Genomic DNA, 23,022 nt, shown 5'->3' with positions numbered 1-23,022 from the left:
TCCCATAAGACTATCAGCTGATTTCTCAAAAGAAACTTTGCAGGAAAAAAGAAGGGACTGGCAAGAAGTATTCAATGTGATGAAAAGCAAGGACCTACAACCAAGATTACTCTATCCAGCAAAGCTATCATTTAGAATGGAAGGGCAGATAAAGTGCTTCCAAGACAAGGTCAAGCTAAAGGAGTTCGTCATCACCAAGCCATTATTATATGAAATGTTAAAGGGACTTATTTAAGAAAAATAAGGAGATCAAAACTATAAATAGTAAAATGTCAACAAACTCACAACTGTCAACAAAAGAATCTAAAAAACAAAAACAAACTAAGCAAACAACTAGAAGAGGAACAGAATCATAGACATGGAGATCATATGGAGGGTTATCAGTGGGGAGGAGGAATAGGAAGAGTAGGGGCGAAATATGCAGAGATCAAGAAGCATAACTGGTAGGTACAAAATAGACAGGGGGACGTTAACAATAGTGAAGTAAATGGAGAAGCCAGTGAAGTTCTATGCATGACCCATGGACATGAACTGAGGGAGGGAGGCACTGCCGAAGGGAAGGGAAGTACTTGGCAGAGGGGTCAAAGGGGAAAAAATTGGGACAACTGTAATAGCATAATCAATAAAATATACTTAAAAAATAAAAGCAATGAAAAAGGAAAAAAACCCTCCTGTTCATCTAAAACAATATCTGGCATATTGTAGGTTCAATAGTGAATTAATAACTATAGTGCCTGCTACATGTTAGAGATTAGTAGATAATAATACAGGAACAAATGTGACACATGTGTTGACACAAGTAATAAAGGTTTTTTTCTCCATAGCACATATTTAGTTATTAACATATACTCATATGTATGTGACTTGAGTGACACCTGGCCTTTCACCACTTCTGACCTGGAACTGTACAAAAAATTATCTTTATCCGCTTACAAAAAAGGAGTAAAATATTTGTCCTACTGACCTCACAGGGCTGTTGAGACTATGAACGTGAATGGTTTTGGAAGCTGTGATAAACTATCCAAAGAGTTATTTAGGTGGAGCAAGATTTGAAACATACCGTCAATTGCCGTCATGCTATTTACTCTCAAAGAGTTTTGTGCTTCCTGTACTGCCAGTTAGATTTTAACCTTTACTTTCTCCCAGTGCTGACAGTGAGCAATCTCTGAGCTCCCTTACTCTATTCAGGTTAATTACTCTTTTCCCTTCCATTTTAGGAAGATGGACAGCAGGTGCTGAGTTCCCTGCTCCATGATCTCTGCTGACTCAGGCCGTTTATTCATTTCTCTAGGGAGCAATAAAGAAGGGCAGTAAAAACACATGTATAAAAACTGACATAGCTTTACCAGAGCTTTGGCTTTGACAAATGAGAAACCTGAGGCAAGTCTCTTCAAGTCTCTTCAACCTTATCAGGAAAAGGATATCATCAGAGTTATTAAGAGTGCCCTTTGGAACTCACAAGTTATTGGAGGATCAGAGTAGAAGAAGTCTCCAAGACACTGAGTTTTATTGAGGCTTTGGTGTATTTAAGAGTGAAAAAATGTCAAAGCAGGCCTCAAAAATTGCTATTTTAATGCCTGCATTAAGCAATCTCATTCATTTGATGGAGAATACCATGTAACCTATGACCTGTAAAAATATATTAATTCATGGTTACACTAAAAGGGATGAATTGCTTAGGACACGTAAGTTTTTCTATAATGAAAACTTTCAACCTTCTCAGTTTGTGAGTCTGAATTCTCTTATTTAGAGATAATGTCAAAAAGTTTGTACGTGAGGACCTTCTAGTCCCTGTGGGAAGAGGCTTCATACTGTTTATGAAAAGTCTCAGGATGATAAAAATTATTCTATTACTTTATTGCAATTTCCTAACCCTGTGTTTAATCAGTGGATATTCTTGTTTTGAATTATTTAAATATATTATTATTTAACAATTCACGTGTTTGTCATCTTCCAGTAACTGTAGACGCCTCCGGAAAGAGACCATAATACAGAAAAAATCGGCTAATAAAATTCCATTTGGCTTCAAATGCGTGAGCTCTTTGGTGTCACAAAAGGTTACAAATTGTTTGAAGAAGCAGTGGACTGTGGGATAATCCTGACTGCTCTGGACATCTGGCAACCACATGATATTCTTGAACTTCGGCTTCAGAATGAAAATGTAAATTTGTGAAAGTAAAGCTCTGCTTCAACTCACATACTTCTGGTCACTATTAAAAAATACCTCTTCCAGCCAGAAGCCTAAATTATCCGGAAAACACAAGGAGCCCAGGAAACTATTTTCAAAAATACACCATCCCGACAACTGCAAGCGCATTTTGTTTTATTCTAAACCATTTACTAACTTTTCACTGAAGAACCCAAGGTACGGAGAAAAGATAATTACCAGAGCAGCGAACTCAAGTATCTTAATTTTCACACTTCCGGATGGCGAGCGGAAACGGAGATACACGAGAAGGGGGAGCGGGTTTGGGGGAAAATATTTTCTTTTTCTAAGGAGATACTTGGAAATGCTTGAGCAACAGCTCCTCGTTAGTATAGTGGTTAGTATCCCCGCCTGTCACGCGGGAGACCGGGGTTCAATTCCCCGACGGGGAGACTAGTGCTTTTTTTTTTTTTTTTTTTTTTTTTGTACTAACTCCATCCACATTTCTTTGTAATTCAACTGCGCGACATTGCTGACAAATACAAGCCTGCTAATTTTATTTTTTTTTGGTACATCTTTCAAAAATTATGGCTCTTAAGCTTAATGCTCACCATGAAATAAAAGCTTACACTAAGAACAAACGCTTTATATTGCTGGCAGAGGCAAAAGAGGGGGTAAGAAAAAGCTCAACTGTGCCTCTCGGATCGCTTCCAACCGGGGCCTACAAAGGCCAGCGCGTGCGCAGTGGCGCCCCGCCAAATTCCAACTGGGGGGAGGTCACGACCTCAGCGTGCGGAGCCTGTTGGAGGGAGGGGAGAGAGAAGGCGGAGTCTCTGCCCCTGACCCGGCGGGTTACAACGGAAATCACTTGCTCAAGAGAAGGTTGGGTTTCCTCGGAACGCGAGGACTGGATTAAATGGAAATCCTGTTCCCTAGCCACCGCTAGTTTGCTCCCAACCTAGGCAGCGGGCCAGCTGACAGGAAAATCTTGGTGGTAAAGGTATCAGTCTTCACCTCTGACTTACACTTCACGGAGGGGCTAGGAGAAAATGGAAGAGCAGTAGGTGTGTCCGGAAGAGACGCCATTCTTACCGGAGTCCTAAGACACTGCGCAAGTCACAGCCCAGCAGGACCTCGTGGCGCAACGGTAGCGCGTCTGACTCCAGATCAGAAGGCTGCGTGTTCGAATCACGTCGGGGTCATAGGTGTTTTTCTTTTTACTCCTCAACCACTGGCTTAAAAACCTAGGTGTATTCCCGCCTTTTTTGGAAAATGCCTTTAATTTTACAGTTTAACCTTCCTCGTTCAAATGTTAAACTAGTAATCCTTAAACTACAAAAAGACAAGGCGCAGTATGTAGTGTAAAGCCTTAAGGCTGATTTTTTTGGTACCGTTTTCCTTTGGGAAGTGAGTTTTCTGTCATTTAACGTACATGATGCGTGGAAATAAGAGCTTTACTGTTGTGTATTAGTGGACATATCAGTCCACGGTGGTTCTTAACAGGTAGTGTACAATCTACTGTGTAATTATTTTTGCAAAGATGATTTTAGACCCGTTTGCCTTTTGAAAGCCAGAAAAAAAATAGTATAATTTCTAACAGTATTATAATAGTTTACATGTTTTCGACCATGTGCCAGGCACTGTAAGCAACCTTACAACTTGCGATTAATATCCTACTTGTAAAGGTGAAACTGGCACACAGAGGAATAGTAACTATCAAGGGTCACCGAAGATTACAACTCAGGTGACTCCGGATCCCCCTCTTTACTAAATGTTTTATAATAAAAGTGGAAATAAACTTGAAAGGACGTGCCAGAACTGTTGTATTTCAGTGATACACCATTTCATGCGAGTGCTGACAAGTCAGATAACCACTTTCAACTACTGTATTAATCTCTAATAGCACGAAGCAAAGCTTACTCATTCACCGTTGTAAGCCTCAGAACTCTTAGTGCTACATACTTCTTACAGGCATATGCCAAATATTTGTTGTACAAAAAATAACAAGACTGTGAGAAATCAATATTTTTAGATTTTTATTTGATATGTTCCATAAAAGTCCCTGAGTTTTTCTGTTCAGTATTTTGAAAATATTAATTTCTTAGGCTTCAATGTAATAGAGCAGTATAGCTGGACCCTGTATTTACAAGTTGTGTAGTTTGTTCTTCCTCTATTTGGGTGGATTGAGATTAGATCATCCATTTCAACAGATATTTATGGACCACCAAGTATGATGAGCAAGATACTGTACAATAGCACTGAGGGAAAGGATACAATGAGTAAAAATGGGTTTGTGGGTTTGATTTTTTTTTTAGCAGCAGGAGACAGGTTAAGTAACAAATACCATACATAATATATTGTGATAAGTGCCATCAAAGTAGCATGAACAGAGTGATGAGATGGTGCTCAAATAGCGACGTTAACTCTGCCTAGGGTAGTTCAAGAAGGCCTCATAAGGAGGATCTTGAAAAATAAAAGTTTGCTATGTAATTTTAAGGCACTTTTTATCCAATGGACATATGTGAATGCCTTCTATGAGCCAAGTGCTTGTCACTTAATATCCCTGGGATCTGATTTCTTCAACTACAAAAGTAGAGGTTTAAATTAGTTTTTGCTAAGGCTGCTATAGCAAAATACCACAGGCTGGGTGCCTTAAACAACAAAAATACATTGTCTTGTAGTTCTGGAGGCTAGAAGTCCAAGATCAATTGGATTTCTTCTAAGACCTGTCCTTGACTTATAGATGGCCACCTTTTCAGTATGTCCCCACATGTTCTTCCTCTGTACTGACACATCCCTGCTGTCTCTGTGTGTTCTTCTTATAAGGACACCAGTTATATTGGATTAGGGCCCACTCTAATGGCCCATTTTACCTTAAATCACCTCTTAATAGATCTCATCTCCAAATAAGAGTCCCATTTTGAGATATTAAGAGGTTAGGGTTCAACATATGGATTTCAGGGGGACATAATTCAGCCTATAACAAAAGTTATTTCTCCCCCTGGCAACTTTTGCACAAACAACATTTATCTGCAAGAATCCTTATTTGATCTTAGCTTGGAACAAGCATGTTATCACATTTGTACAGAATCGTGCTCTTGTGAGGTAGACCCAGCAGGTTGTATACATTGTTAATTATTTTGTTATGGCAGCCCTAGCAAACATACAGCTTTTATTGGAGAACTGCTTGTTCTTCAGTATGGCTAGAGAGGAGGAGAAGCAGAACGCAGTAGAGGTAAATAGGAATTCAGATCACTCAGGCCCTTGTGTGCCATTCCAGCCAATTTAGATTTTATTCTAATGCCAAGCTATTATTCAAGAATGTGAAATGATTGACTGTGGCTTTACAAAGAATATTAAAAATGGCCTAGAGTTGTTGTTTCCAGACCTACATCCTGGGAACAAGCAAGGAATGCAAATTTTCAGGCCCCACCCTAGACCTACACACTCAGGAAACTCTGGGGATGGGGCTAGCAACCTGAGTTTTAACCAGGCCTTCCAAGTGATTCTGATGCAAATTAATGTTTGAGAAGCAATGGCCTATGCAGCAAGGCCAGACTGGAAGTCCCACTTAACTCACAAGGTTGCTAAGAGAATCAAATAACATAAAATACATTAAGTTGTAAAGCACTATATATGAATACCATTATTAAAACTATTTTAATTCTAAATCTATGACTTCACAGGTTCCAGCTTCTTTCCCAAGCCTGAGATGGCTGTAGTTTCTTAGAATGGCTGATTTGCTGACTTGCTATAACTTGGAAGCAACCTAAAATTTAACACTTCATTTTAACTTAAACTTCTGTAATCATTATATAGGAATGATGTGAGGAGAAAGGCTCTGGAACAGACAAATCCATGTTTGAATTAGCGAATCCTGACAATAGCTCTATGATTTTGTTCTATTTCATGAAAATTTTTCCAGTCTATCATTCTTCCAAGTGTATTTATCCACTAGTAGAGAATGCTTTCGGCATTTATTTCACCTGTTTAATAAATCAGCTTTCTCTTTTGAGGAAATGTTTAATCATTTACCTAAGGATGAACTGATAAAATGAAGCCTTTGGAAATGCAAAACTGATAGAGTGAGTTCTGGTAAGCCAAGTGATTACCTGATTTCTCACACTGTTTCAAAAAGAAAAGTAGTTATGATTATAAAATTGTATGTGTTCATTATAGAAATCTTGGGAAATATAGAAATAAATAAAAAAGAAAATAAAAATCACCTGTTCCCCACCACTTAAAGGAAATCACTACGGACATTCTTGTCTATATTCATTTAGTCTTTTTTCTTTGTATATATATTTAAATATACACATAACCATACATATTTTTTCTCTATATAATGGGAGATCTTACCCTAATATGGTTTCCTATTTTTATTTATTTTCTTTTATGATTGCTGTATTGTGAACATTCTTTCATATTAAAAATATTTTAACATTTTTATGATCATTTAGTATTTTGTCATCAGTTCTATTTGAGGTGACACCCTTAAATTCACAACTAAGTTCTATGCAAAACAAAAGTTTTTTTTTTTTTAAAGATTTTATTTATTTCTTTTAAAGAAGGCACAGGAGGGAGAAAGAGAGGGAGAGAAACATCAATGTGTGTTTGCCTTCTGTGCGCCCCCAAATGGGGCCCCAGCCAGGAATGTGCCCTGACTGGGAATCTAACCAGCGACCCTTTGGTTCACAGGCTGGCGCTCAGTCCACTGAGCCACACCAGCCAGGGCCAAAAATGTTATTTTTATATGTAATGTCTCGATAATGAAAAACAAAAATGTCAGCTGTATGTTATTAGCATTAAGAACTTTAAAAATGGAGGCACTTATCCCAGTCATTTAGGAAAATAAAAAGTTTGAAAGTTTTCTGACAAAGTAATTACATCCATATTTTTTAGGCTGTAGTTTCACATAGAAATATCTTTCCATTGTTTGTTAAGGTTTTAGGTATCAATGATATAATATTTAAAGATTTAGCCCTGGCCAGATAGCTCAGTTGCTCACAGTGTTGTCCCAATACAGCAAAGTTGTGGTTTCAATCTCTAGTCAGGGAACATATAAGAAGCAACCAATGAATACATAAATAAGTGGAACAACAAAACAATGTTTCTTTCTCTAAAGTCAGTAAATAAAATTTTTTAAAAATCAGTCTTCCGGCCAAGATGGAAGCCTAGATAGACATGCTACGTCTCCTTCCACAACTAAGAAGAAATACAGTTACCTCAAAATAGGGACAACCGGAAGTTCCAGAAAATTGAGCTGCATGGAAGTCCAACAAACAAAGATATGAAGAAGAAATACTCATGCAGACAGGTAGGAGGGGCAGAGCAGGGTGGAGTGGACACGGTGTGGTGGTGGCAGGGGCAGCAGCAGTGGCAGTGGCAGGCCAGCAGAAAGTGCAGTCACATGTTTTAAAGTCAGGAGGGACACTGGGGGAGTGCTCACAGCATCAGACCAGACCACACAGCTCACAGTTCCAGCGCTGGGGAAAACAGAGCCTCATTGCTTCTGACTGTGCAAACCAGTGGGGGTTGGGGCAGAGGAAGAAGCTGCCTGTCTCTCAGCCGAGTCCACTTACTTAAACGGCCCCCATGGTCCTAGAATGTCCACAGACCCGCCCACTCTAGGAACGATGGCCAGGGCAAGAGCCAGAGGGGTGCCAGTCCCATATGGAAGTGGGAGAAATGCCTGGAAAAGGGGCAAGCACTGAGCAAGCGGCATTGTTCTCTCTCTGACCCCTCCCCCACATAGAGCACCACAACATAGTGAACCGGGTCACCCTGTACTGACGAATACCTAAGGCTCCGCCTTTTACAACATAACAGGTGCGACAGCTCTACCTAAGACACAGAGGCAAACAAACACAGCAGCCTGTCAAGATGAGACAGAGAAGTATGGTCCAAAGGAGGGAACGGATCAAGGTTTCAGTGGGAAAACAAAGTGATGAGGAGATAGCCAACCTAACATGTAGAGTTCAATATACTGGTAATCAGGATGCTCAGAGAAATGATTGATTATGGCAAACATGGAAGGGAAGAAGTGAAGGCTATGCTAAGTGAAACAAAGGAAAATTCACACAAAACCAATGGTGAAGGGAAGGAAACTGGGATTCAAATCAATTATTTGGAACATAAGGAAGAAAAAAGCTCAACCAGTGCAGAATGAGGAAATAAGAATTGAGAAAAATGAGGAGAGACTTAGGAACTTCTGGGACAACTCTAAACATGCCAACATCCGAATCATAGGGGTGTCAGAAGGAAAAGAGGAAGAGTAAGAAACTGGAAGCTTATGTAAAAAAATAAAGAAGGAAAACTCTACAAATTTGGCCAAGGAAATAGACATGCAAGTCCAGGAAGCACAGAGAGTCCCAAACAAGCTAGACTCAAAGAGGACCACATCAACACACATCATAATTAAAATGCCAAAGGTGAAAGATAAGAATCTTAAGAGAGAATCTTAAAAGCAGCAAGAGAAAAGCAGAGAGTTACCTACAAATGGGTGCCTATAAGACTACTAGCTGATTTCTCAAAAGAAACTTCGCAGGCAAGAAGGCACTGATGAGAAGCATTTAATGTGATGAAAAGCAAGGACCTACAACCAGGATTACTCTATCCAGAAAAGCTATCATTTAGAATGGTAGGGCAGATGAAGTGCTTTTCAGACAAGGTCAAGATAAAGGAATTCATCATCACCAAGCCATTATTATATGAAATGTTAAAGGGACTTATTTAAGAAAAAGAAGATCAACACTATAAACATTAAAATGTCAACAAACTCACAACTATCAACAACTGAATCTAAAAAATAAAAACAAAATCCAACAAAGCAAACCAGAATAGGAACAGAATCATAGGTATGGGGATCATTTGGAGGGTGAAGGGGAAGAAGTGGGGAAATGGTGCAGGGATTACGAAGCATAATTGGTAGGTACAAAATAGACAGGGAGAAGTTAAGAATACTATAGGAAAGGGTGAAGCCAAAGAACTTATACGCCCGACCCATGGACATGAACTAAGGGGGATGGGATTGCTGTAGGGAAGGGGGTACTGGGCAGAGGGGAGCAAAGGGAAAAGAAATTGAGACTACTGTAACAACATAATAAAATATACTTAAAAATAAATAAAAATCTAATATCTGTTCCAACATAAAAGGTAACTTTAATGTTTTTTTTTATATTGGATATAAAACACCAGTCTTTTAAATTCAGCAATTCCACAGGAGATGACAAAGAATCAAAATTTTGTGAAAGAGAGAAGGATGAGATCCAGAGTACAAGTGGTAGAATTCACTCTGATAGAGGGACACCTCTCCTACTGGAACAAGAAAGATGCAGGAGAAAATAAGTGCAGGTTTGACCATCTGAAATTGAAGCATTCCCCACAGATGGTTTCTATTTTCTCAAGTATGAGGCAAGGTCACCAGGTGAAAACTGGGAGGGGTGGGGGAAAGGGATGTGGGTGATTTTTTGGGACAAGTGAAGGTGTGAATGGTTAATCCAGATGAATAGCTTTTCCAGCCAGTGTTGAGTGCTCCTATGAGATCTGACATCATAAATTAAAACCAGCCAGCCCTGTTGTATAATATTTCTCCCGTAATATTTACTTGGTTGTAAGCATTGAGAAAATTTTTTCCAGCAGGCTTCAGTCTGAGCAGGGTTGAGGTTCTTCCAAGTAAGACAGACAGAAATAATGCAGTAAGAGAGTTGAAACTTTGTAAAGGACTGATTACAAGATTTGATCAGGGAATCTAAGGTGAGTTAGAAATGATTATATGATGGCAGAAACAGGATAATAGATTTTTAAAAAAAGTTTTGGGGTTAATGGATTGGAGGTCTCAATTAGGTCAACGAAACTACAATAAATGAGCCAAGTGGAAAAGGATATTTATTGATAATTGGGATGCTTGAAATTGAGATCTAGAAGGTAAAATAGTTAATGATGACAAGGTTCAAATTTTTACCACTGGAGTGGATGGATGTGACGGAATAGTGGAACAAATTGTTGGAGATGAAGAGGTCAAACATCAAAGAGGCTAAGTGTTGGTATTGCATAGGTCATCTGTAAGACTGTTGAATTCACACAGAATGTAGACAAGAGGGATGATGAAAAAAACCTAGAGCAAGGAGCGACAGTCTATAATTTCTGAGGGAGAGTGGCCAGGAGGTTGATAAATAATAGTAGTAAAGATGGTAGAGAGTGATTTAGCCAGATTATATGAATTTCAAGTATTTTTGAAGGAGGAAAGAAAAGAAATAGTTTGGAAATGGTAATCAGAAACAAAGAGGCTACCCAAACTCTAGACCTAACCTCTTGGCCTGAAGGTAGATAAGAGAATGAGGAAAGATAGCCTCTACTTTGGACCTCTACAGCAGAGACAAAAGCAAAAATTAACTTCATCACTAAAAATAGTGGTGCTAGCTAGGATGATACCAATCTGAACTTGATAACTCATGAGTGTGTGGATGCAGAAAGGCAATCTCACTGTCTAATAGCTTATGACATCAACCATGTCTCCAGAGAAATGTCGAATCTGCAAGTAACCTCCTGTTGATAATGTCCCTGGAAGAGAAAAGGAGAGATAATCAATGAAAAGGAATGAAAATGTTTTTTTCTCAGGGAACATTTACTTCAGGCATCTAGAATGCAGTTCTTTATGAATTATCTTTAATGTTGGCCTGTAGGGCATAGTACTGTCTCTATTTAAAACGATTTTCAGATACAACAGGTGATTTTTTTTTTTTTTTTTTTTTTTTTACTTCTGGTAAAAAGTAGGGTGAATTATTGCACCTAAAGATTACACTGCCTGGAAAATTTCTGGTGCAAAGGCCCTATGAAAAAAAGCAGTTCCAGTGCAGTAGCCTATCAGGTGGCTTTGTGACTTCAGCATTGTACTTACCCACATTTTATTAAGGTAGAGTAATATTATCCTCGTGTGCCAGTAAGGTCACCTCCTTCGAGGTTCCACTTCAGGGACCTAGCTGCCCAGGAATCCTCAGACCACAGGAGCCTGGAGACCCTTCTACTCAGATCATCATATCTAGCTCTGGTAACCCTGACCCTTTTCAGTTAGGGCAGCAAAACCTACCTCTTAAAAACTATTAAAAGGTAGTTCAGTTAAGCCAAAGCCAAACTCTGCAACTATCAAGGTAACAATGTAGCAGGATAACTTGCAGATACTATGCTCAGTACTTTGTTGCTCTGCCCATTATAATTTGAGACCATACTAGAAGAAGTCACTGACCTGTGGCCGGCGCATTGCACACTGGGACCACCCCACATGCATTAATCACATCTGTGTTTTCCCAACACTGCAAAAGCATGGTCCTTTGCCAGCCGGCTCAGTCCTTCCTCCCTCTGAAGATAAATACACTTGCCTACGTGTTCAGCAAAGACTGCCAATTAAAATACAATTTTTATTTTGTATTACTGAGTTTACTACGATTGCTTAAATTCGTGTAAATCTGAGGTTTATCAAAGAGTTAAAACATAACATTGCCTCTGTGAAAATAACCCATCATTAAAAGAAATGTCTCCTCCATTTGAACAAAATAAAAGGGCTTGACAGGAAACACTTTTAATGAGGATGTTTTAAATTTACAGAAACAACCATGCAGAGATCAGATAAATGTTTAAAAATCATTTTTAAGCAGCTTATAACGTAGTTTGGAGATCAGAACTGGGGAAATGATTAAGACACTCTAGATTCAAGGTCAGCTTCTTTCTTTTCTTGGAAGAAAGCACAGTAAAACAAATTCCTAAGAAATACAAATACTTGTCATAAATGGCATATTTTTCAGGAAGACATTTTAATTGCAGGAAATTTCTGAGATTCTACCAGGTTTTAATTTTAACCAGTAATGAGATTAGGGTTCCCGGCCTAATTATAAGGTCCTTAGGTTTTCTGTATGACTAAAATCTAGTATGTACCTTCCTCAGGTATCTCAAGCTGCCCCATTAAGGCATTCCTAAACGTTTCCTTTTATTCTGTTTTATTAAACGCTAGGTTTGAGCAAGTATGGCAAGAACAGAGGGAGGTATCTAACTCAGTGAGACGGCTCCCAACAAAAATGTAGTTGGGCCCAACTGTTCAAATGTAATAATTTAGAAACGCTCCAACCTGTAGGGTAAAAACCAAATGGAATATTCGACGATACAATTTTGTTACAAATTCAAGGACAGTTGGAAGTGCCCAGCAGTCGAGGGCTGGTTTTTTCCTGAATTTCGGGAACAAAAGAAGCGTTTCCAAGACGAGACGTGAAGGCGTTTGTTTTATAATTACTCTAAAATAAATCAAACCAAGGACGATGAGTGTCTGCAAACACGTCTTGCTTCTCTTCCTTCCTTTCAGATATAACGGTTGGGGAAGGAAATGTTGCGACTATTCTCCGGAGGATCGGTGTCCTGAGGTAGAGAAAGGCCCAGCCCAGGTCCTCGCAGCTCGTCGGCGACCGACTCAGGGGAGGAGTGCTTCTTTCCCAGCAAGGAGCGGGAGAGGAAACCTCACACAAAAGCTGTAAGACTTGTTCCTTATCAGCGTCTAAGGGAAAGGGTGGAGAAAAGGGAAACAGAAACGGACTAGGAGCTGAAGATCCCGCCCGAGCGGCTTTTAAACTGCGTTTCCACAACCTCTCGCAGGGCGCCGCGGCTAATGGAACCCGCGCGAGGCGTCGGGCCAATCACCGCCGCGCTTCCTCCGGCCGCCGGCCAATGGCGGCGCGCGTTCTTGGTGCGTGGGCGAAGCAGGCTGCTCTCCTTGGCTGTCGTGTGTGGGCTGGGGTTGGTGCGAGCTGCTGTTTGGGCTGCACTTGGTGTGCAGTTCTGCTCCGAGGCTTTTGTGTCCGGCTTTTGCTTTGCTTTGCTTTGCTTTCTGTGTGCGAGGATTTTTTCCCTCCCTTTTTTTTGTTTTTTGCTCCGCGCGCTGCTCCCGCTTGGGAGCCTTGAGGCTCAGAGGCAGCAGCGCGTTCCCCCCCTACCCCGCCTTCCAGGCAAGAAGCGAGCGCGCCGGCGTGAGCGCGGGTGTGACGGCTGCGGGGAAGGGGATTCGCCGCCGAGATGCCGGAGTTCCTGGAAGACCCCTCGGTCCTGACGAAGGAGAAGTTGAAGAGTGAGTTGGTGGCCAACAATGTGACGCTTCCGGCGGGAGAGCAGCGCAAAGATGTGTACGTGCAGCTCTACCTGCAGCACCTAACGGCGCGCAACCGGCCGCCGCTCGCCGCCGGCGCCAACAGCAAGGGGCCGCCGGACTTCTCCAGCGACGAGGAGCGCGAGCCCACCCCAGTCCTCGGCTCTGGGGCCGCCGCCGCGGGCCGCAGTCGAGCCTCCGTCGGCAGGGTAAGGACGCCCGGGCTGGGCCACAAAGACGGTCGTTTGGCGTGTGTCGCTCCCCGTGCGCTCGCTGTCCGCCCTCCTCGACGCCCCTTCGGGCCCCCTCGGCATCGAGGCTCTACTCGAGCCCTTCGCCTCGGGCTTGCAGGCCGTGGAAGGGGAGGGCGCTGGAGGGTAGAGTCCCGAAGTTGGGGCCGCAGGGCTGGCGTCTTGGCGGAATGTGTCTGGGAGGCATGAAGTTAGCGTGTGCTCTGAGGTTGCCAGTGGGTGACGGGCGCGCGCGGGTGGCTCGGTGGCCCTGGACTACCGGCCGCCGGGACTGGCTGGGTATTCGGACCGGGACCAACGTGCGCTTTTCAGAAGCGCTTAGGGTCAGCCCGAAACTGCTCTAGGTTACGTTCGAACGTTTTCCCGCTTTCTTAACTGCAATGACGAGTAAGTGTGTGTCTCAGAGCGCTCCCTGGAGGGCAATTTGTGCATACTAATTTTTAATCAAAATTTAAAATAAATTCCCGCCTTTTTAGTTTTGTTTTTTTTTTTCTTCCGGAGGGCTTTTTGAACCGTTTATGTTTTTATTATTTGTGTTACTCGTTTCCAGCAATAGGCCATATTTTGGCGGAGGAGCGTTACTCTAAATTAAAGTGAGCATTTAAAAATAATCATTAAGCGGCTATCATAGACGCTCAAACATTTGAAAATTATGGTTATTAAGGACTTGGGTTTGGGGATTTTTTTTTTCTTTTTGGTACATTTTACATGAAAGTAAAGACTTGGGAATCAGGAGAAATGTTTATTTCATGACATTCTTATTTGTCCGTATCACAATTTGGAATGTCTAAATCTCAGGTAAATCTCAGATTGGCTCCAGCAAATGGATATATATTTTTTAGAACAGTTTGTTTTTTGTTCAGTGAGTTTGTACACAGTGTTTTACTAGTATGAATCTGTCTACTTACCAGACTTCGGATCCTAACAGAATGTAATTAAAAGTAGTGATTGGTGTAAGGGACGATGCATTGTAAGACTTGGAATATGGAGTTTGGACTTGTTGCTGCTAATTACTACTATAACTCGAAAGTACTTCTTTCAAAGTCAGGTTTTTAATTTTTAAAAATATATCTGATGTGCTTTCTGGACTACCCAGATAGAAATAAAAGAAAAATGTAATAGATGCATGTGAGTTTAATCGAAAACCTTAGCCTGAGCTTCAGAGATTTGAAAATCTTATAAGTCAATGCCTGGCAAGTAGTATTACCAGATAAATATTTGTTCAAAAAAACTATAGAAGACCAGCCACACCTTATTGTTTCTCTTTTGTGTGTGTGTGTGGATTTGAGGAAAGCCACTTGACTCTTTCACAAAAAAAAGAAATTTACTTTTAAAGTAAGGCAGTATCCCTTATCTGTTTTTCCCCAGCTCTTCTGAAGAAGAAAGTAATGCTCAAACTATTTCAGTAAAGATTTGGTTGAAAATGAATTATTTTCCATTTAAAGCAGCACACTGTAAAAATGACAGGTCTTTATAGAACCATATCTTGGTCTACACAAACATATTATTCTTTGGTTGTATGTTTTATAATAGGATCACGGTTCTTATTTTGGTGATTCATTTTCTACAGAAATGACCATCTTGATTTTGATGTTTTTCCTTTGGCTAGTTTTTAAAAGAGAATATACTCCAACCTACCCTGTGTTCTTCAGGTTGTAAGAAGATCTGAATGTGAAAAAGTTTAAATATCAATTTAATTATTCAACATTTTTTAGTTTCTGCTATATACTCTTTAGTACTGGAGATGGATTTCTGCCTGACCTCGCCCACCACTATAATTTAATTTTTTCAATTTTTTTGTTATGATAATCAACCATGTTTGTTATCATCCCAACAAATTTCTCATATTATCCAATTTGTTTAGCACTATGCATATAAGCTCTGGGTGAAAGGAATTAGCATTTTAAGAGAACCTATCATGTCCAGTGGCATGCTAAGCCCTTTATGTAGCATTTAATGTTTTGATACATATAGAGAAAAACTATTTCACAGCCATAGATTTAGGCCCTCTCTGCTTGAGTATTTAAAACTAAAAATATGTACCCGTGGCTAGGCTTAATAGTGTGGAACAACTTGAAGAAGTTAATAATGGTAGTTGGTCAGTGGCATCATTATCTGTTTTCAAGCATATTAAGTAAAAGTGAATTATAATTTAATTTAGGAGTCTAATGGACAGTTTATCAGGCATAGGAAAAATACCTTGAATATACAGAGAACATTCCTTTTATGTATACAACATTTTATATTCTAGTAATTGTTAGCCCTGTGTACAGTATAGAGTCACATTTCTTAAAGAATATTTCCAATCTAGGAGAAAGTCAGATTATGTTAGAGCATTGCAGAAAAGGCAAATCTTTTAGGTGGTGAATTTTTAACATTTAAAAAAAAATCAAACATTAATGTGGGTTTGGCCAAAGGCATAGCATATGCCTTCTATTTAAACATGAGTTTATGAGGAATATTTTTAATTAAAGGAGAAATTGTTTCATTTCAGTCATTGCCATGGTCTCTTACAAATGTTTCGCATGCCCAAAATGTGGGTTTGGTTTTTAGTTTTTCTGTCTCTTAAGCTTTTTTTTTTGGTGATACCAGCATTTTTAGGTTGAGATTATCTAGCTTGTCAACACAAAAATAAACATTTACAGAGTTGGCAATCTGCCTTTTCTTTCCAGGTGCAAAGCAGTGTAGTTATTTATAATTATTTTTCAGAATGAATGAGCTAAGTTTTGGAAAGAGATGTATATGTAAAGTCTGTTCAAATGTTACTATATAGCCTCATATGCAGATTGCCTGAGTTATCCATGCAACTTTGAACTTCAGTTTCCTTTCTTGTAAAATGGAGATATTAGTATCTGTCTCATAGGATTTTTAGGGTTCATTGATTTAATATATATAAATTACTTAGAATATAACTCGGTATGTACGTAATTATTCACTAAAATTATTTTATAACAATAATTGTTATACTTCAGCATCTTTGCTACTAAGGTAGAAATTTAAAAATAACTCATAGGTGATATCTTCAGCTGTTGAATTTTAAAGTTGGAAAAAATATTAGAGATCACCTAGTAGTTGGGAAGAAACTGGAGAACAGAGCCTGGTACATAGTAAGTACTGAGTATTTTTGACTGAATAATACTTAAGAGCTTACATAATTTACTTAAAGGAACAGCTTTCTGGAGGCAGGAATCAGTACAACTGATGGTTCCTCATTAAAACTGCTTGCTTGTTAATTATGTATACAGTACCATGCCACCTGCCTTCCAGTTTTTATTCTTATTAAACTTGATATTTCATAAAATGGCGTTACTTTCCTGGAATTTTTCTCCCTACAAATTAAAAATAAAAACCAAGCAGCCTTTATGAACCACTGCTCTATTTAATTTACTTATTCCAATTTATTGACCTCTTAATATTTGTACAGCTGTAGTTTTTCATTGTTTTAGGACAATATTAGGGAGTTGGTTTTCTGCTACTATTTGATAAGTCTTTGTTATTTCTTAATAAGAGATGGATTTTAAAAGTATAAGTGACTTTTTCCTCCCCACATGGCACTTTCATTCAACCAAACATCTTATCATTCTCTTCAGTGTCTGGCAGGTTTTCTTTTAGATGCTTGGGATACAAATGTAAATTGGTAAGGCTCCTTTCTGCTACCTTATTAAATGCTACATCCAAAATTACCTGCAATACTTATTAAAATACAAATTCTTGCGCCCAAGATTAGGACTTAAACTGGATGGAATAAGATTTTTTAGAAGAGGTAACTTCTCAAAACTTGAGGTTTTGGTAACCAGACTTAAGGGCTGTTGCTCAAGTAGTTCACTGTCTGGAGAAGATAAAACATTTACACAAAAACTAATAAAAAGTAGGTTGAATGTGGTGAGTGCCAAAGAAAGTAGATTTCTTGAAAACCTCAGGCTGTTATAAGAAGTTGAAATTCCTGGTTGTCTTTGTTGATGCTAGAGTTTGAACATTCTTATGGTGTGAGGGGTTATCTACATGTAATCTGTACCTGATTGGTTTTCTTTAATTTAAGGTATTTATATTCTACAGTGGAGTTTTTCTTTCTGGCCTATCCACACATTTCAGAAAATTCAAGTAGATCACTAACATGAAATTAGGGCTGTTTAATTTTTTTAAAAGTCTTTAAAGAATTCAAGTCTTTGATATAGAACTCTTAGATTCTAGGCAACTATTTTGATATCAAGGTGTCGGTTTCAAGATTTGATCCTGATGATCTTAGATAAGTGCAGTATAGTGTGTGCAGGGGTGGGTAAATGTAGGTTTAGAGTTGTATTGTTACTCTTGTATTTATTATTAATTTGTATTACAATTGTAAACCTATTTTTGCCCACCCCTGTATATATGTTTCATAGTGTTGTCTTATGAAGTATGCAAATTTTTATTTGGTTAAAAAACAAAAATTCTGATCCATGGCCAAATAATGTGATCCCTTCTCTCCCCCAGCATTTCATACAACTTTATGATTTTTCCTTTTGCATAAAGTATTTCTTGCATTAACTGCTGTTCTGCCTTAAATATTTGGGTCTAAATTAACTTTGATGTTTGTGGCCACTATTGAAATAGCCATTTTTGTTCAGTGCTGTAATGCTTCCTAGGCTTACTGAGGCATTTGTGGTGTTATTTATCTGCCACAACCTTGAAAGGTGCCCATACCTTTGCTTCCTTCTCTTGTTTACCTTGGAAGTTCATGTAGTTTTTTCAGTACTGCCATTGCTTAAATGATTGTAAAAACTTTTTGTAATTTCTCTCAAAGCTTGTTCCATGTTTTTTCAACTATACCTGGCCACATCTGTGGTTTCAGTTACTGTTGGTCAACTGGTCTGAAAATATTAAATGAAAAATAGCAGAAGTAAGCAGTTCATACGTAAATTTTAACTTTTGTGCTGTTTTGAATACTGTAACGAAATTTGCACTGTCCAGCTCCGTTCTATCCAGGATGTGATTCATTCCTTTCTTAGTTATTATTAATCTCTTACTGTGCCTACTTTATAAATTAAACTTTATCATAGGTGCACATGTGTGGGGGAAATGTGGTCTACATAGGTTCAGTACTATGTAGTTTCAGGCATCGACTGGAGGTCTTGGAACATATACCCCTCGGATAAGGGTGGACTACCATATTCTAATGAAATGATCATATATTGGTTTCACCAAAAAGTTTGTTACGTTTATTCTATAAAATAAAAGACACATTTTTCATTTTCACCAGTAACTATTGATTTGGATATTTAGAGTATGTTGGCTGTCCTCCTCTATTGGCTTCTAGTAGGTAGAGGCCAGGGTGCTGCTAAACGTCTTCAAATGCATAAGACTAGCCCCACAACAAAGAATTATTTGGCCAAAATATCAATAGTACCAAAAAACTTTGTAAGCCAGTTTGACATGTACGATCAGTCACAACACCTTCTTTGTACACTGTACAAACCTTTTTTTTTTGTTTGTTTCAGTTCTGTTTTTACCTTTCTTGAAATAGTAAAGCATATTATGCCGAAAATGTTGCTTATCTTCCATCTATAATATAAAAATGACTGCACAAAAATTCACCTATTTTGATGATTTTTTAAAGTATATTTTATTGATTATGTTGTTACAGTAGTTCCAATTTTTTCCCCTTCTCTCCCCTCTGCCCAGTACCCCCCTACCCTCCAGCAATCCAAACCCCCTTAGTTCATGTCCATGGGTTGTGCGTATAAGTTCTTTGGCTTCACCCTTTCCTATGTTATTCTTAACTTCCCCCTGTCTATTTTGTACCAATCGCTTATGCTTCTTAGTCCCTGCACCATTTCCCCATTTCTCCTCCTTCCCACTCCCAGTTGACAACTCTCCAGATGATCCCCATACCTATGATTCTGTCCCTATTCTGGTTTGCTTAGTTGGATTTTATTTTATTTTTTAGATTCAGTTGTTGATAGTTGTGAGTTTGTTGTCATTTTAGTGTTCATAGTTTTGACCTTCTTTTTCTTAAGTAAGTCCCTTTGAGATTTCATATAATAATGGCTTGGTGATGATGAACTCCTTTAGCTTTACCTTGTCTGGGAAGCACTTTATCTGCCCTTCCATTCCAAATGATAGCCTTGCTGGATAGAGTAATCCTGGTTACAGGTTGCCTTTCATCATATCGAATACTGCTTGCCAGTCCCTTCCTGCCTGCAAAGTGTCCTCTGAGAAATCAGCTGATAGTCCTATAGGCACCCCCCTGCAGCAACTCTCTGTGTCTCTCTTGCTGCCCCCAGGACTCTCTCTTTATCTTTCACCTTTGGCATCTCAATTACCATGCATACTGGTGTGGTCCCCTCTGGGTCTGGCTCACCCGGGACCCTCTGTGCTTCCTGGACCTGTATGTCCATCTCCTTCGCAAAATTTGGGAAGTTTTCCTCATTTTTTTCAATTCTTCCTTCCTCATTCTGCACTGGTTGACTTTTTTTCTTCCTTATGTTCCAAACCATTGATTTGAACCCCGGTTTCCTTCCCTTCACCATTGGTTTTGTGTAAATTTTCCTTCATTTCACATAACATAGCCTTCACTTCTCTTATGCGTTTGCCTTACTCAAGCATATCTGTCAAGCCTGTGAGCATCTTTATCACCAGTGTTTTGAATTCTGCGTCTGTTAGGTTGTCTATCTCCTCATCTGTTAGGTTGGCTATCTCCTCATCACTTAGTTCTCCCACTGGAATGTTGGTTCGTTCCCCCTTTTGGGCCATACTTTTCTGTCTCCTCATCTTGACAGGCTGCTGTGTTTGTTTGCCTCCACATCCCAGTTAGAGCAGTCGCTCCTTTTACGTTGTAAGGGGTGGAGCCTTAGGGATTCGTCAGTACAAGGCGACCTGTTTCATCACGTTGTGGTACTGTATGTGGGGGAGGGGTCTGAGAGGGAACAATGCCGCCAGCCCAGCACTCGCCCCTTTTCCAGGCACTTCTCCCACTTCCGTATGGGACTGGATCCTCTAGCTGCTGCCCTGGCTGTTGTCCCCAGAGTGGGTGAGTCTGCGGACATTCTAGGACCGTGGGGGCCCTTTAAACATGCAGATTCTGTTGAGAGACCTGCAGTTTCTTCCTCTGCCCCAACCCCCACTGGTTTTCACAGTCAGATGCATGAGGCTTGATTTTCCCTGATCCTGGGACCGTGAACTTTGAGGTCCAGTGAGGAGCTGGGAACGCTACCCAGGTGTCCCTCCTGACTTTAAAACGTGTGACTGCGCTTTCTGCTGGCCTGCTGCTGTTGATGCTGCTGCTGCCGCTGCTGCCACCACACCTCATCCTCTCCGCCCCTCCTACCTGTCTGGATGAGTATTTCTTCTTTATATCTTTGTTTGCTGGACTTCCATGCAGTTTGATTTTCTGGAACTTCTGCTTGTTTCTAGTTTTGAGGTAGTTGTATTCCCTCTTAGTTGTGGAGGGAGACGCAGCGTGTCTGTCTATGCCTCCATCTTGGCCGGAAGTCCTGATTTTTTTTTCTAATGCATGCTGATATGAGAGGTGTCAAAATACAATCGTAACAAAATTGTTTCAAATGAAATTGAAGACAACTAAGCACTACTAGAGCCCTTGTACAGAAAAAACTAGACAAACTTTTTGGCAAACCCAAGAGAACTAAGTATGGCAACAAAGCTATATCAGAGCTGATGTCTGGCTTCCTTCATGGGTCAAACACTGGCTACCAAAGTCCACTATCACAAGAAGAGTATTCATTTGAGCTTTTAAATTCTGCTGTGCTTATTCAAAGGAAATCATTTTTATATACCTTTAGGTAAAGTCTTAAACTTTTAGATTGATTTATACAAATATTATTAAAAGAGGCCAGTAATGAATTGTATTTAGAATTATCTGGATGAAAATATTTAAAAGTATTTGCTCGTTTGAATTTCTTTTGCTATCATGTCCTCTTTAGACAGGTTAGCCAAACTGACTATTTTAACAATTATGTCTTTAAAACTTGAGTTGCTCTCTTGGGTATTAAGTTTGTATAATTATAAGCAAACTTAGCAAATATTTCCAAACAATGAGTTACTTTCATTATTTTTTTAATTATATTTTATTGATTATGCTATTACAGTTGTCTTTGTGTTTTTATCCCCTTTGCCCCCTCCACCCATAACCCCCCATTTTCTCAGTAATCCCCTCACTGTTGTTGATGTCCATGGGTCATGCATGTAAATTCTTTGGCTACTCCATGTCCTATACTGTACTTTATATCCCCATGTCTATTCTGTAACTACCTATTTGTTCTTCTTAATCCCCTCACTTCTTGACCCTTTCCCCCACACCCTGCTCCCACCTGGCAACCATCAAAATGCTCTCCGTATCCATGATTCTGTCTCTGTTCTAGTTTGCTTAGTATGATTTTTAGATTCAATTGCTGATATATTTTTTTGCCATTTTATTCAGTTTTGTACTTTTTTCATTAAATAAGTCCCTTTAACATTTCATATAATAATTGTTTGGTGTTGATGAACTCCTTTAGTGTTTTCTTGTCTGGGAAGCTCTTTATCTGCCCTTTAATTCTAAACAATAGCTTTGCTGGGTAAAGCAATCATGGCCGTACGTCCCTGCTTTCCATGACTTTGAATATTCCTTGCCAATCCCTTCTAGCCTGCAAAGTTTCTTTTGAAAAATCAGCTGTGACAGTCTTAGGGAACTCCACTGTAGGTAACTTCTTTTCTCTTGCTGCTTTTGAGAGTCTCTCTTTGTCTTTAACTTTGGCATTTTGATTATGATGTGTCTTAGAGTGGACCTGTTTGCATCAGTCTTGTTTGGGACTCTGTGTGCTTCCTGGACTTGCATGTCTTTTTCCTTCACCAAATTAGGGAACTTTTCTTTCCTTATTTTTTCATATAGATTTCCAATTTCTTGGTCTTTCTCTTCTTCTGGCACTCCTATAATGCAAATGTTGGAATGCTGGAAGTTTTCCCAGAAGTCCCTTATACTATCATTATTTTTGTTTTGCTGTGTTTTGTTTTGATTTTGGATTCTTTTCTTATTCTGATTGGTTTTATGTTCCAAATTATTGATTTAAAACTCAGCTTCATCCCCTGTACTGTTCTTTCCCTGTAAATTGTTCTTTGTTTCAATTAGTGTATACTTCATTTCTGACTGGCTCTTTCCTATGCTGTTGAGGTCCTCACTAAGTTCCTTGAGCTTTGTTATAACCAGTGTTTTGAACTCTGCCTCTGATAGGTTGGCTATTTCCATTTTGTTTAGTTCTTTTTCTGGACTCTTGAGCTGTTCTTTAATTTGGGCCATATTTCTTTGCCCCCTCAATTTGCCAGCCTCCCTGTGTTTGTTTCTATGTATTAGGTAGGGCTGCTATGACACCCTATCTCTTGGCAGTGTGGCCTAATTAGTAGGTGTCCTGTAGGGTCCAGTGGCACAGCCTTCCCTATCACCAAAGCTGGGTACTCAAGGTGTACCCTTTGTGTGGGCTGAGTACACCCTCCTCTTGTAATTGAGCATTGATTGCTGTTGGCAGGTCAAT

General features: G+C 39.5%; 1 protein-coding gene, 1 long non-coding RNA gene and 2 other non-coding genes across 6 annotated transcripts in view; 3 read left to right on the top strand and 1 right to left on the bottom strand.

The window, feature by feature from the left end:
* LOC150011205 (uncharacterized) overlaps nt 1–2,433 on the bottom strand; it is a 35,315-nt gene extending 32,882 nt beyond the window's left edge. The window contains exon 1 of the long non-coding RNA XR_016510648.1: nt 2,387–2,433. This is a non-coding gene — a long non-coding RNA (uncharacterized LOC150011205). The remainder of the gene's footprint in view (nt 1–2,386) is intronic.
* A 93-nt stretch (nt 2,434–2,526) lies between these two features.
* TRNAD-GUC (transfer RNA aspartic acid (anticodon GUC)) lies at nt 2,527–2,598 on the top strand. The gene has a single exon. It is a non-coding gene; the product is annotated as a tRNA-Asp (tRNA).
* Nucleotides 2,599–3,276: 678 nt separating this feature from the next.
* TRNAW-CCA (transfer RNA tryptophan (anticodon CCA)) lies at nt 3,277–3,348 on the top strand. Its single transcript has one exon. It is a non-coding gene; the product is annotated as a tRNA-Trp (tRNA).
* Nucleotides 3,349–12,879: 9,531 nt separating this feature from the next.
* The window catches only part of TMPO (thymopoietin), a 31,518-nt gene continuing 21,375 nt past the window's right edge, over nt 12,880–23,022 (top strand). The window contains exon 1 of one of the 3 annotated variants that reach the window (XM_090272659.1): nt 12,880–13,480. In XM_090272659.1, the coding sequence (XP_090128785.1) occupies nt 13,202–13,480 (279 nt within the window). In that variant the 5' untranslated portion in view covers nt 12,880–13,201. The remainder of the gene's footprint in view (nt 13,481–23,022) is intronic. The other 2 variants (XM_090272661.1, XM_090272660.1) reach the window with 2 other exon arrangements.

Source organism: Furipterus horrens, unplaced genomic scaffold (genome assembly GCF_987537825.1).
Source record: "Furipterus horrens unplaced genomic scaffold, mFurHor1.1.pri manual_scaffold_4, whole genome shotgun sequence".
In the NCBI taxonomy this organism is placed as follows: domain Eukaryota; kingdom Metazoa; phylum Chordata; class Mammalia; order Chiroptera; family Furipteridae; genus Furipterus; species Furipterus horrens.
This window is presented reverse-complemented; position numbering and strand designations above follow the sequence as displayed.